This window comes from Polychytrium aggregatum, assembly GCF_025602895.1.
Source record: "Polychytrium aggregatum strain JEL109 chromosome Unknown BJ171scaffold_27, whole genome shotgun sequence".
NCBI lineage: Eukaryota > Fungi > Chytridiomycota > Chytridiomycetes > Polychytriales > Polychytrium > Polychytrium aggregatum.
In genome coordinates this window covers 571,308-585,143 of record NW_026516229.1, presented here as the reverse complement: position 1 = coordinate 585,143, position 13,836 = coordinate 571,308, and the positions used below count along the sequence as shown (strand labels likewise).

Below are 13,836 nucleotides of genomic sequence, written 5' to 3'. Positions count from 1 at the left end.
TCAGATACATGCCGAGGGGCCTCGATGATTCATCACTCCTTATCGGTTCGATACTCTGGTGCTGACTTGGCTCCGCTTTTGTGCCTCCACACAGCTATGGATGTAGACGACGACGACGACGAATCCATCTTCAGCTCGGACAACGACTACCAGGTTGCCACAGGAGCCACTTCTCGATCTGGCTCGGTAGACTCCAACGACACCCTTGCGCGATCGGCCTCGCATCGGCCGAATGGCCACGACTCGGACTCGGACTATGAGCCGGACGAGATTGCCAATGTCCACGAGAGCAGCGATCCCGTCGGCCGCCCGAATGCACGGCCCCACAGGCGCGACGACGATGAAGAGGACGAGGAGGACGACGACGATGATGATGACGACGATGACGATGACGATGACCACCCGCAGCCCAAGCCCAAGCGACGACAAAGATTCAAGTTTGGAACTGGAGATGACAAGTATGATGCGGAACTCTATGGGCTGAGGCGATCTGGCCGGGATCGGCGGAATCCCGTGCGCTACATCGTAAGTTCCCACTATGAACCTGGTGCGCGCTGGCCAATCCGATATCTGAATGAGAGAATAGCCCTCGGAGGCGCTCGGTCTTGCAGAAGGAGTCGGCGATGCCTTGCGCATGCAATGCTGGCCAGGAAGACTCGCGAACTACAAGTAGCATCTCCAGCAGCGGATTACGCGGACATGTGCTCGGCACTTTCCTCTCCAATGCCCACGGATCGCCCGTTGTTGATCCCGTACCAGCGAGCTCCGATTCAATGACGGTCCTGAAAGGAAGGCTTTGCTGGCAGCGCCGCTCTCACTTACAGACGGGCCTTTGTTGCAGGATGATCAAGAGTCGGAAAATAGCCCATCGGATTCTGATGGCGACTACCACGGCCGACACAAAAAGAAAAGGAATGCGTCCCGCTCCAAGCCCAAGGCATCCAAGACCCCCATCAGGCTCAAGAAAAACGGAAGAGGCACAAGGGGTAAGCTTGACAGCGATTGCTGCGATGCTTGCTCGCGACTCATGGCCTCCGAGGGATCTGGTGCTGCTGTTTCTGTATGGCTTTTGCCACAAATGTCCTGTTGGAATCCAGGGTGCCACCAGCGACAGTGCGATCCGCCACAACACGCAGCGATCAGATCTGCGGCCTTTCGAGCATATCCGATCATATGTCCAGCCCGATATGCTGACTGGCGCTTGTCTTCGAATTGCCGGCGCCGATTTCGTGTCCGGATCTTGCCATGCCTCTCTCAGCTCTGCATACAGATGATGAAGAGTCTGAAATCGTCGAGATTGAATCCCGCAGCGTCGACCCGTCATCCGCGTCCAGCCAAGACGAGGAGTGGGGGAACGCCAAGCGCAGCTCCAAAAAGAACAAGACCCCTACCAAAAAGTCACAGGTCAACCGGCTCCGCAAGGTCAGCCAAACCGCCGATGAGGATTCGAACCGATACGACACGGTGCGCTTTTCGACCCGACACCGCTCCGTAACCAACTATGACGAGACCGCGCTCGACCACGAGCTTGGTTTTGACGAGGAGGAGGTTGACTATGAAAAGTCGCGGAAGAAGCGGAAGATGCAGGGCATTGTCGAGCGGACTGACGGTAGGTTGTATGGATGCGTGTCTCGCCAGGCCCAGTGTGGTTCAAACAAAGAGCGCGGGCACATCGATGTGCAGACACAAGAACATGAGGATTATAGAGCGAACGCAAGCATTTGCCGTGGACGAGGGCTCGATGCTCCGTCAAAGATAGGGCATCCTGGTGAAACGCGTGCAGCCGATGTGACGCATCGACTGGAGCCCACAGCCAAACGACGATGCGATGCAGCACACGGCGAGCGACCTTTTGCTTCAGGTGTTGTTCCCGAGCTGACGCATCGATACCCCCACAGATGAGGGAAGGGTTATCGAGCAAATCATGGATCACCGCATCGTTACGGTTCAGAGTCCTGACAGCCCCAACAGCCAGCAAAGCGATGATGACGGTATGCTGCAAGGTGCTTTGAATAGCAGGTCCCCGATGTTTGCGCCCGCTGTCTTGCGATGGGCAGCCAAGCTTTCGATTGCAGTGCTGTCTCTTGGTGGTGTAGTGCCACAATTCATTAATTCCAGTCCCCCCCCCCGGTTGTGTGTGGTAGACGATCCCAGCGACAAGCCCGCAGTGATCGAGTATCTGATCAAGTGGAAAGGATGGTCGCATCGGCACAACTCTTGGGAGACGATTGAGGGCTTGGCCAAATACAAGGGGCTCAAGAAAGTCGAAAACTACCGCAAGCTGCTGGAGCAGCAAGCCAACGAGGATGATGGCGAGTGGGTTGATATCAAGAAGGAGATGCGCCAGAACTACCTGAAAGACCTATGTGCTGTCGAGCGCATTATTGCGAGCCGGCAAGTGGATCCGTCGTCGCACAACCCGCATGGCGGAACCGAGTATCTGTGCAAGTGGAAGCATCTTGAATACGAACACGCCACGTGGGAGCCCGAGGCCGACATCCAGAAGGAGTTCCAAGCCGATATCGACGCCTTCCTGGCGCGGCAGCAGAACAACTTTGGCCCTCACAAGAGCGTGCAGTATCCCAAGGGGCGGCCCGAGTTCAAAAAGTTCGACCAGCCCGACTACATCCAAGGCGGCGATCTCCGCGACTACCAGATCATCGGCGTCAACTGGATGGCGTATCTCTGGCATCGCAACGAGAACGGTATCCTGGCAGACGAGATGGGCTTGGGCAAGACCGTCCAGGCCATCTCGTTCATGACATATCTGTTCAACTCTATGCAAGTCTATGGCCCCTTCCTGATCGTCGTTCCCTTGTCGACAATCAGCTCGTGGCAGAAGGAGCTTGGTCACTGGGCTCCGTACTTCAACACCGTGGTCTATCTCGGCAGCGCCAACTCGAAGCAAATCATCCGCGACCACGAGTTCTATATGCCCATCAAGACCAAGGAGCCGCGGCTCAAGTTCAACGTGCTGCTGACCACATACGAGGGCATCCTCAACGACAAGGGCGAGCTTGGAAATATCCGATGGGCATTCCTTGGCGTTGATGAAGCCCATCGACTCAAGAATCAAGACTCGCAGCTCCATCAGGTTTTAAACCAGTACCACACCGGCAGCCGCCTGCTCATCACGGGCACGCCGCTGCAGAACACTGTCAAGGAGCTCGTGGCCCTGGTCCAGTTCCTGATGCCCGACAAGTTCTCCGAGTTTGCCGACTTTGACATCACCGTCGGCCAGGAGGGCCAGGAAGAGCGTATCAACGAGCTGCAGAGCAAACTCAAGGACCACATGCTGCGGCGGCTCAAAAAGGACGTTGAAAAGTCGATGCCGACCAAGACCGAGCGCATTCTGCGCGTCGACCTCTCTCCCATGCAGCTCAACTTTTACAAGGCTATCTTCACAAAGAACTTTACGCTGCTGAGTCGCGGCGTGAACGACAAGTCGTTCCTGCGCAACATTTTGGTTGAACTAAAGAAGGCCAGCAACCACCCGTATCTGTTCGATGGGGCCGAGCCGCGGGACCAGTCGCCTGAGGAGCAGCTTCGGGGGCTCATCATGAACTCGGGCAAGATGGTGCTACTGGACAAGTTGCTGGTGCGCCTGCGTGAAGGCGGCCACCGTGTCCTCATCTTCTCGCAGATGGTGCGGATGCTCGACATTCTCTCCGACTACCTGACCTTCCGACACTATCCGTTCCAGCGGCTGGACGGCAGCATTCCGAGTGAGCGACGAAAGATTGCTATGGAGCAGTTCAATGCGCCGAATAGTGTTGATTTTGCCTTTCTGCTGAGTACTCGTGCCGGTGGCCTTGGCCTCAACCTCGAAACCGCCGACACAGTCATTATCTTTGATTCGGACTGGAACCCGCAGAACGGTAGGCGTGCGAAACGGTGTGATCAAAGACAGGCAGACCCCTGCGGACAACATCTGATGTGGCTGTTGGATGTTGTGCGATGCGACAATGGCGGACGGTAGCAGACAATACGTGGCCTCACTCAGGGCTGAATCTCGGTGGCCGGCATAGTCTCGGGTCGTTGCGGTGTCGCTGCCGTCGACAGGCGCGCCTGGACGTGGGTCGGTACCGCTGCTAACAGAGTCATCTGGAACGGATCGCTGCAGATCTTCAAGCCATGGCCCGCGCCCACCGTATTGGTAGGTGTCTGTGATGTGAACCTGTATACTCCGTGGTAGAGGCAGTCGCCCGCCTGGTCAAGGCAACAACCTTCCAATCGCTCGTGAGGCTGTCCTTTGACCCACCCAGCACCAGGGCTGACACGGCCATAGTGCTTTTGCTGTGCGCACACGCTGCGCGCCCTGTTCATGCTCCTCACATCCCACACCTTGCCCGTCCTTTCAGGCCAGAAGAAAACTGTCAACATCTACCGGTTCGTGTCGAAAGATACGGTCGAGGAAGAAGTCTTGGAGCGTGCCAAGCGGAAAATGGTTCTGGAATATTGTATCATCAAGCAGATGGATACTTCTGGAGAGACTCTGATCGACAAGAGTCATGTCTCCAAAAAGGACGAAACCAGCAAGGAGGAGCTGCAGACCATCCTTCGCTTTGGTGCCCAGAACCTGTTCAAGCAACACAGCGAAGAAGGCGAGGAGGGCGCCCAGGGCCCCTCCAACAAGCTTGAGGAAATGAACCTCGACGAGATCCTGTCGCGGGCCGAACATCAGGTCACCGAGGGCGAGGCTCAAGGTGCAACCGAAGGTAGCGCCGAGTTCCTGGAGCAGTGGCGAGTTGCCGACGTCGAGGTCAACCAGCTCAACTGGGACGATATTATACCAGAGCAGGAGCGCCGGCAGGCCATTGCGGCGGAGGAGGAAGAGCGCCGGAAGGCCGAGCTCGAGATGTTGATTCCCCGGCAGGCCCGAGTCCAGGGCATGACCTACATCAACGACGGCGTCGACGGCGCTGACGACGACGACGATCAGTCCAAGAAGCGCAAGCGGCGGTCGGCCAGCGGCGCCAAGAAGAAGGCCAAGCGCAGCAGCGGCACTGAGTCCGATGCCACCACGCTCACCGAGAAGGACGTTCGCGCGCTCTACAAGGCGCTGCTTCGCTTCGGCGACGTCGAAGAACGGTACGACGACATTGCCAAGGACGCCGAGCTCGAGGACAAGGACCCCGAGTTTGTCACAGCCACCCTGAATCGGCTGATCGACGCCTGCATCGAGGCCCTGGGCTTCACCGGCACCGACCGCGATCCGACCCTCAAGACCAAAAGCAAGATGGTTCCGGTGACATTCGAGGGCGTGAGCCCCATCAATGCTGGGCAGGTTGTGCAGCGTGTCCGCGATCTAACGACCCTCAATCAGCGCATGAAGGAAATCAAGAACCACGACGGCTTCCGACTCAACTCCGAGATCAAGCCCGTCCGCGACTGGAAGTGCACGTGGCTGCCCAAGGACGATGCCATGCTGCTGGTTGGCATATACCGGCACGGGTTTGGCTCGTGGGACCTGATCCAGCAAGACTCAAGTCTGGGCTTCAAGCACAAGTTCTTCCTGTCTACCTCAGGCGAGGACGAGACCGCAGCCCAAAACGGCAACGAAAAGGGCGAGAAAAACCTGCCAAAGAGCCTGCACCTTCAGCGCCGTGGCGAGTATCTGCTCAAGGTACTCAAGGAGGAGCAGGAGCTCCGGAAGCTTGTCCGGTCGGATGGCCCTGCCAGGAAGGCCGCGGCGACGGCAAAGCGACCCAGCCTCTCGAGCAAGATCAGGGCCAAAGGGGATGTCGAGGCCTCGCCCAACGGCTCTGCGGACAAGCCAGGCGACAAGAACTCGCGCAAGCGTCACCCCCGAGCCGAGCGCACCCCCTCCAAAGACAGCCAGAACCGTGCTCGTCGGAGAGATACCGATGGCGGCCCGGTTTCCAATGCAGATGCGTCCATGTCCGAGGCAACAGGCTCGTCCCGGGCGGGCAAGCCGTCGGCCGGCCGCCGCAGCGACAGTGAATCAGACGGCTCGTCGCTCTCCGAGTCCATGGATGAGCTGGAATGCAAGGAGATTATGCGCCCCGTGCGGGCCGAGCTGAAGGGGCTGAACAAAAAGTCGAACGATCTGTCACGGCAGCAAAAGGCTCTGTTTATCAAGACTTGCATGGGCAAGATTGGCGGCCACATCGAGGAGGTCATCCGCGCGATAGCAGATGGCAAGCTCCGAGCTGCCCGCGAGCGACACCTGTGGAAATTTGCGAGCTGGTTCTGGCCGACGACAATCTCAGCCGAGAAGTTCCGCGAGCTCTACCTGAAGGTGGCTGCCTCGACACCAACCGTCGCCTCGTTGCCTGAGCCCGTAGCCAGCGCCAGCGCCCATGCCAATGCCAATCCCAATGCCAAGGCCAATGCCAATCCCAATCCCAATGTCAATTCTAATGCTAATGCTAACACCGGCAACGACGATCGGACCGACGACTCAAAGCGAAGCGAGCGAGCGGTGGTACCGGACAGCCCAGCCTTGCCCAAGAAGCGCGAAGCCGAGCGCAAGACCGACGCCGAGCAACCCAAGAACACCGCGGTTGTCACGATCAAGGAACGAAACCCCGACGACATCAAACGCAAGCGCGAGCGAGAGCGGTCGCCTGATCGATCGAGCAAGTCCCGACAGAAGCCGCGCCACCGCCCATCCCGCAGCCGATCGCGGTCTCGCAGCCCGCACAGACGCTCATCCGATGGCGGCCGTCGACGCTCGCGATCGAGGGAGCGAAGCACAGATCGCAAGTCTGAAAGCCGACGCCGAGAGCGCAGCCGGAGTGCCGAGCGAACTCGACGAGACAGCGCCCACACCCCTGTCAAGACCACAGCCAAAGACGGCAAAGGCGACGCGGGCAAGGATATCCACAGCCACAACGATCACCAGAGCAGCACTCCGGAACACCACCGGTCGTCCTCTGCTGCTGACCACGGCGACGCCGCCAAGGCCCATGACGACGGCAAGGATAAGTCCCGAAGCAAAGAGAAGGACCGTGAGCGCGATCGAGAGCGCGACCGAGACCGAGACCGAGATCGAGACCACCGGGATCGAGATCACCGTGAACGGGATCGCGAGCGCGACCGGGAGCATAAGGAGAAGGACTCTCACCGCGATCGAGATCGGGACTCTCACCGCGAGAAGGACCGGGGCGATAGCCATCGCGACAAGGACCGGGACCGGGAGAAGACCAGGGACCGCGACCGGCCCCGCGACCGCGATCGAGAAAAGAGCAGCCACGAGCGGGACCGAGACCGAGCCCGGGACAAAGACCGAGACCGCGAGAAGGATCGAGACCGAGCCAAGGACCGAGAGCGCGAGAAAGAGCATCACCGGAACCGAGATCGCGATGAGAAGGGCAAGGACAACAAGGATAGCGAGAAGGGGCCAGACCAGGAGAGGAGCCGGGATAGAGCTTGACCGCACGCCACTCAACACGAGCGAGCGCACCTGTCGAAACTACGGTCGTACCCCCCAATACAGATGCACTCGCGAAGCAGGCAGCCCGTGCTCATGATCGTGCACGGTGTGGTGTGATGTGGTGTTGATGATGGAATCCCGAACGGAGTGCAGCGCTCGCAGGCCAGTCAGAGTAGTCGGTACCTATCCCCTGTGATGCCGAGGCCTGACAATGTGCACTCGCTGCCGTCGTATTTTGGATGCTCACACATCGAGCCGAATGCGAACCACACTTTCGGCGCCTGCAACATGAACGAGGCACACCAGTGTGTATTCGGCGTTGCTACTTGTGAATCGAATACACATCCATCGTCCATCTCATCGAAGCAGGACAAGGGATATGCCTCCAGTCCCGTTGTCGGTGAATCCTCGTGGATTTCGAGCAGCTCCAGCACCAGAGAAACGGGATTGTCGACGGCGGTGCGATGATTCGAAGGGACCCGATCGATGGACTCCCATCGAGTGGGTCCCATTGAGTGGCTTCCATTGAGTGACACTGCTCACGAAACAAGGTATCTCTCATCCACAGTATTTGGACGCTCCTTTGCTCTGAAATGAATGTATTATAGGTCGTTTATCAGCATACATACGTATTCCATCCTCAAGATGCAGTTTCTGGTCGCAGCTCGCAGCTCGCAATCGACGATCAGTCTTCCTTGGTCGCCTTTGGCTTCAATGGACGAACAGGCTGATGGCTCGCAGACTGGGATGCAGTCATGTACAGCGCCGTTCCGACCGCAACGGCAAAGACACCCAGCCAGTGGTAGCTTGTGAACGGGTTCTTGAAGATGTAGATCGAGAGGCAAAGCGATACAAGCTTGCGGACGCTCAAGACCTGTGGGAGCAACGGTGTCATTGATTTTGGGTTGTGAGGCGGCTTGATGGGTCTCTTGCTGCATCGTGACGAACCAGTGCGGGATCAGCACTTACCAGGTTGACGGTAACGGGCGAAGTCATCGATGCCAGCTTGTGAACACCCGAGATGCACACATCTGTCCGTCGATGGAGAGACGGCCGCCAGCAAGAAGTTCAGTATGAAAGTTGAATATGTTGAAGGGTTAACCGAATGCAGACCTTGGGCGGGGTATCCGTGTCGTTGTGGGCCCTCCCGCAGGACAGATGCGGACACAGCGCATCGAGGTCCAGCAGATCGACACAACTGCTCGATCGTTAGAGGAGGCTTACACTGGGTGACGCTGTTCAGGATCAGGAAGATCCACAGCTTGGGCAGCTTGAAATCGAGATTGAAGCCCACAAAAGGCGCAAGCAAGGAATCCGTAGAGGGCCCGAGATTGAAGTACTGCGCCAGTGACATCATCGGGCTGCGATTGAAGATCTCGACGCTCTGCAGGATGCTCGGGGCAACGAAGAGGAACCCGGGCAGGGATAGGGCATGGGTGAAGAACAGGCTCTCTCGCCAGGCACTGCCATACTTGCTGTAGGTGGACTGCTGAACCTGACCGAGAACACAAGCCAGAATGACACCGATCGTCATAATGGCGATGCCCATCAGGAACTTTGAGCTCCAAATGCCCTCGGCACTGACGGACTGGTGCGATTGACTCTTGGATGAGGCAAATGTGGCTGTGACAATGCCGGCTGTGATCAGCGAGGTGCCCAGGATCTGTTGGAATGTGAAACTGAATTCAGGAGAGAAGCGATTCAGAGTCGCAGTCATGATTGCAGCCCAACCGAGGCGAATGTCGGGGCAAGCTTGTCAGCAGCATTCAAAAGCGTTGCCAGCGGCTCGACCAGCGGCCAGCGCCAGGGGCTTGTGGACTCTACCGTTTGCTAAAGAACAGCCAGCCAACGAGCATGCTTGCAAGCAGCGAGGCTGATCGAAAGATGATGTGAAGCGGTACTGGTATGTCATATGATAGCGCTTGGTTGTTCAAGACCGAGACTAGGAAGAATATGGTGACCATGACCGCATAGCGAGAGAGCGGGATCTTGCTCTGCTTGATGGCCAACGGCAAGAGCGAGCCGCTGGGCGCACGCTCGATCATGCTGAATGCACCCTCTACTGCAACCAGCAGAAACTGCGCAAATGTGATCAGGTCTCCACTTTTGGGCTGGTCACTGCGTCATCACGATGGAACAGAACGAAGGTGTCGGATCGAGGGAAGCGGTCAGCCATCATCATGCGACTACGTTTGCGGCAAACAGCTGCCTGCGGACAGTGGGGACAGCGGCGATGGAGAGCAAGGTCTGCTGCAATATAGAGTGCTCAGAGGCTCAAGTGTGCAGGTGTTTAGATGCCCCGATGCTTGGCTACCTGATCAAGACCTCGAGTGTAAAGACATTCGAGCAGCATCCTCCGAAAATGAGCAACAGCACAAGGGGCCAGTCGGCGGCCAAGACGGCCAGGATCGGCGACAGCAGCGAGGCTCTTGGGGTGGTCGCTGTCATGGTGCAGGAGCAGTCGGGCAAAGCAGGTGACGGCGATTAGCTGCCAGGAGCGACGAATGAACGAATGAACGAATGAACGAATGAACGAATGAACGAATGAACGAATGAACGAATGAACGAATGAACGAATGAACGAATGAACGAATGAACGAATGAACGAATGAACGAATGAACGAATGAAAGGCAAACAATCTGTCAAAGCCGGGAGGGCTGATCCCGTGGCCCACCGCCACCGAGCCGCCGAGAGGCCTCCTCGCCGCAGCGAGAGCACGCGAGAGCGCACGAGAGCGCACGAGAAGAGACTGCCGCCAGGCGACAAAGACCAAGCCTGTCGCCGGCCCCTGTTTCCGTCGTGGATTTGATCCGATCGTCGGCCCTGCCTTCGCCGGCCCTGTCGACTCACCCGCACCGGCCATCCCAGCCACGTCGATGGTCCAACTGACCCGACTCTGCCCGATCGCCGCATCCACGTCTCAGCCGACCGCAGCCAGCAGATCCGTCGCGGGTATCCTCGATTAACCATCAGTCTTCAACCATCAGCCTTCAGGGCCCTGGTCAGCACACACCAATCCCCACAGCAAGTCCATCGAGCCCTGCCTCAGCGTTTCCGCATCCATACCGACGAAAACATACTGTTGTCTTCCTTTAAAACGCTTTCAGTAATGTCACTATCAATAGCAGACCTCCTGTCGCCAGTCGACACCCCGGTTCCAAAGTCTTCATCAACTCCAGCCTCGCCCCGACCTGCAACCACCAGCGCTGCTGCTTCCATAAAGCCCCGCGATGATCCGCCAATACCCCGTCCGCTTCAAAAACAGCAAATCAAGCCGCAGTCACAACCACAGCCACAACCACAGCCACAGGAGCCAAGAGCACCACAGCCACTTGCTCAACCGGCCCCGCCTGCCCCACTTGGCCCGCCTCCAATCCCTAAACCAACATGGACCCAGCTCCCTCGGCCCGGCGCCGTTTCAAAGGAAGATGCCCTGTCAGCGAGAACATTGGCTGCTTCGCTGTCCTGGAGCATCTATAACCGAAAACGGTGCCTTTCGATGGCGGTATCCTCTACCAATTCGACATCGGACGATCTGTCCAGCTCCAGCAAGATAGCGCGGATGAATCCCGCCGATGCATCTGAAGGTAGACCCCAGCCCGACTCCTCGATGTACCCCAATACCCCGGTCTTGGCTCGCGTGGATATTGCCCTGCGATCCACTGACCTCGTGCGACAACTGATTCTCTGCTTGATTTTGGACTGGCCTGTTCATGCACTTGGACAACTCATCACTGGAAGCCGTGTCGACCTCGAAAAAATGCATCCCGTTTTCCATCGACCAGCCCCCCGTGCTTCCACAACAATGGAAGCCCATCTTGAAGCTGCCGGTCGAGCGCTGTGTCAACAGTAAATCGCCGGCGGTGACTTTTGTGACGCTCAACACTCGCGAAATCAACATGCCCCCCCTTGGATTCAAGTTCTCGCTTGAAGAAAAGTACGAACTTGGCCCGGCCCTCCCGAGGTCTTACTTCAACATCCTGCAGCAGTGGAACCTTCCACACACGATTGTCTTTGACTGGCCGGAGCCAGACCATATCTTCTTCAAAGAGATTGCTGGAATGCGAAAGGTAAAGCACTTCCCAGCGTCTCGCCACCATTATCAACTACTCTGATTCCGAAAAACACAAGCCTCCGTGTCAGTCTTGTTCTCACATTGCCCAACAACGGTCCCACCAGAGCACATACATATCAATTCTGGAACAGAATTCAGGAGAGTTTTGGGAGCTCCATCTGAAACCGACCAAAGAACGCACGTAAGTTACCGTCTTTGGGTTCCGTCTCTACGACAGCCCAGGATAATTGGGTGAAATGGCTTTCTCTTGGCTGGGTCCGATACTACCAACGCTGAAGGAGAATGGGCTTTAAACCGCTCCCTCGCACCTGGATTCGGATGTGGCACCTGAGCGAGATCCGACTGCTCATACGTTCCGATGACATCTCGACGACATGGAGCGACGCTCGTTTATTCAAACACTCTCGCGTGGATTGTGATTTGGGATTCTTACGCCTTGCCTAATTTCGGGGACTCCGACTCTCGTATCGACTCAATTGGTTGTCTACTCATGACGAATCGCAGTAATATCCTGGGCTATTTATGTCGAGGCTCAGATATACAGCGCGATATCCAAAGCCGAGCCGAGGCGCTCTTGAGGGGCCGAAAGCTGCCGCTCGTGCTCGATCTGGACGACACCCTTGTTCGAGTTGTCGGAAATGAGCCAGGCCGATACGTCTCCGAGGCGGATGCACAAACGGGTAAGTCAAAGCCACCCACTCGGTGTCCAGGGCTGAAATGGCTTTTGCCTGGGATGGCTCTTGATTTCGATCGAACAGGCGCTTTTGGCTGTCGTGTGTCGTCCACTGCAGCACATTCCCGAGCCGGCCGTTGTGCATACACTTGACATTGTTTGTTCCTCTCTGTTGTGCCTCACGCATTTCAGTTCCACAACGAGTCGTTCAGCTGAAGGATGGTCGCCGAGTCGTGCTGGCAGACCGTGTCCACGAGTTCCTTGAATGGGCGCAAAGGTGAGCCATGGTCCTGTGTCGGTTGCAGGCGGCATTCCCGACACAGCCGCGCGCTGTCTTCGCTCACGCTAACGCGCTTTGCCCCGCATCGCGGTATTTGGTTCAGGCTCTTTGAGATCTCAGTCTGCTCGCTTGGGGACCAGTCATACGTCGATATGGTGGTCCAGGTGCTAGATCCCCATCGGACGCGAATCCGCGGCATTTTGTACTCTGCCCGAGCCGAGTACGTCCACATCCAAGGCAGCTCAAACCAGAAGCGTCCTCCCAAAGACTTGCTTTCCCTCTTTGCGTACTGCTCGCCTCCGCTCGTCCGCATCGAGTCCGACCGCAGCCTGGTGATGCCCGTGGAGCCTCTCATTGTGGACGACAACAGCGCAATGTGGCCGCCTGAACAGCGAGATAACATCATCGTAAGGAAGGCGCATGTGCCCTGTCTCTCGCTTAGTGTGAATGGCGGGGATGCTGATCAAGAGGATGGCTGGGGCGAGGTTCTGCGACAATACGACACATCTGATGATGCTCTATCTATGCGACGCTAGGTTGTTCGCGAAATGAAAAACTCGCCCGTTTGGAATGTGTCGCTCTTTGGAGTCGTCGACAACGTCCTGTCGTCGGTCTACAACGAGTTCTTCAAACAGTACGATGTCTGGATGCAGCTCCAAAAGAACGAGGACACCAACAGCACGCCGCCGCCTTCAGTTGTTAGCTGCTACAAGGAATACCTTCGATACGAACTGAGCATGAAGATTGCGACATGACCATCTACATCGCCTGGGCCCTTTCGATGCTCGTGACGATACTCGTGACGATGGTATCGCCTATAGCGACGGCGACTCGCCAAGTTTTGTGTCTCCAAGTCTCCCGCTAAGAGTCTCCATCCTCCATATGTAAGCAGCGCATGACATTCACTACGGTGGAATAAAGCCGAGCGACGACCGGCAGGAAGACTGGAACAAGCACGCACACACGTTTCAAAGTAGCGTATTGAGAAGCCACGTCACAGATAGCGCGAGCACACGGGTTTGGCCGTCTCCGAGTTGGAGGCTAAACAGGCGGGCAGCTCTGCATCTCCACCAGGAGTTTGTGGATGCAGGAGCTGCAGGAAGTTCAAGAATGCGGAACGTAGAGCAGGAATGATATGTATTGGATGGTGATCTGTTTGCTGCGCTGATATCGCAGGCAGCGTCTGAAATCGCTGAATGATGCTGCTGCCGAGCATGACAAAGGCCCTGCTCGGCTCGGTTTGTCGTTGGCTTCAAATGTTGCGACGGACTAGTTGTCCTCTGGCTCTTCTAACACATTGTCCAGGCTTGATGGTGATGGCACATAATCACTGCGCCGGGGTCGGATGCCCACTGAGGGCGACGGCGGGAGCTCAGAGGAACTTTGTCGCTCGGCCGGCAACGAAGGC

At 57.1% G+C, this 13,836-nt stretch overlaps 3 protein-coding genes across 3 annotated transcripts; 2 read left to right on the top strand and 1 right to left on the bottom strand.

Moving 5' to 3' along the window:
- The first annotated feature begins 1,397 nt into the window (after positions 1–1,397).
- BJ171DRAFT_159561 (SNF2 family N-terminal domain-containing protein) lies at positions 1,398–7,575 on the top strand. Its single transcript, XM_053105868.1, has 5 exons — positions 1,398–1,609; positions 1,899–2,003; positions 2,145–3,878; positions 4,124–4,156; positions 4,362–7,575. The coding sequence occupies exons 1-5, from the start codon at positions 1,582–1,584 to the stop codon at positions 7,397–7,399; spliced, it is 4,938 nt and encodes a 1,645-aa protein (XP_052965168.1). The 5' UTR covers positions 1,398–1,581; the 3' UTR covers positions 7,400–7,575.
- A 406-nt stretch (positions 7,576–7,981) lies between these two features.
- Positions 7,982–9,923, bottom strand: BJ171DRAFT_511806 (UAA transporter). The gene is made up of 5 exons (XM_053111623.1): positions 9,714–9,923; positions 9,224–9,517; positions 8,624–9,078; positions 8,369–8,430; positions 7,982–8,273 (listed from the first exon to the last, which is right to left on the bottom strand). Exons 1-5 carry the CDS (start codon positions 9,845–9,847, stop codon positions 8,085–8,087), a joined length of 1,134 nt encoding a protein of 377 aa, XP_052965167.1. The 5' UTR covers positions 9,848–9,923; the 3' UTR covers positions 7,982–8,084.
- Positions 9,924–11,299: 1,376 nt separating this feature from the next.
- On the top strand, positions 11,300–13,183 carry BJ171DRAFT_425749 (uncharacterized protein; the record flags this gene model as incomplete). Its single annotated transcript, XM_053107735.1, has 6 exons — positions 11,300–11,470; positions 11,580–11,656; positions 11,980–12,155; positions 12,341–12,425; positions 12,532–12,835; positions 12,965–13,183. The coding sequence occupies 6 exons, from the start codon at positions 11,300–11,302 to the stop codon at positions 13,181–13,183; spliced, it is 1,032 nt and encodes a 343-aa protein (XP_052965166.1).
- Between the last annotated feature and the right edge of the window lie 653 nt (positions 13,184–13,836).

Coding starts and splice junctions, on each gene's coding strand:
- BJ171DRAFT_159561 (XM_053105868.1), top strand. CDS start 1,582: ATGCAGGGCATTGTCGAGCGGACTGACG. Junction 1,610..1,898: donor CATTGTCGAGCGGACTGACG/GTAGGTTGTATG, acceptor ATACCCCCACAG/ATGAGGGAAGGGTTATCGAG. Junction 2,004..2,144: donor TGATGACGGTATGCTGCAAG/GTGCTTTGAATA, acceptor TGTGTGTGGTAG/ACGATCCCAGCGACAAGCCC.
- BJ171DRAFT_511806 (XM_053111623.1), bottom strand. CDS start 9,847: ATGACAGCGACCACCCCAAGAGCCTCGCTGCTGTCGCCGATCCTGGCC. Junction 9,079..9,223: donor TGGCTGTTCTTTAGCAAACG/GTAGAGTCCACA, acceptor TCCTGAATTCAG/TTTCACATTCCAACAGATCC. Junction 8,274..8,368: donor CGCCCGTTACCGTCAACCTG/GTAAGTGCTGAT, acceptor TTGCTCCCACAG/GTCTTGAGCGTCCGCAAGCT.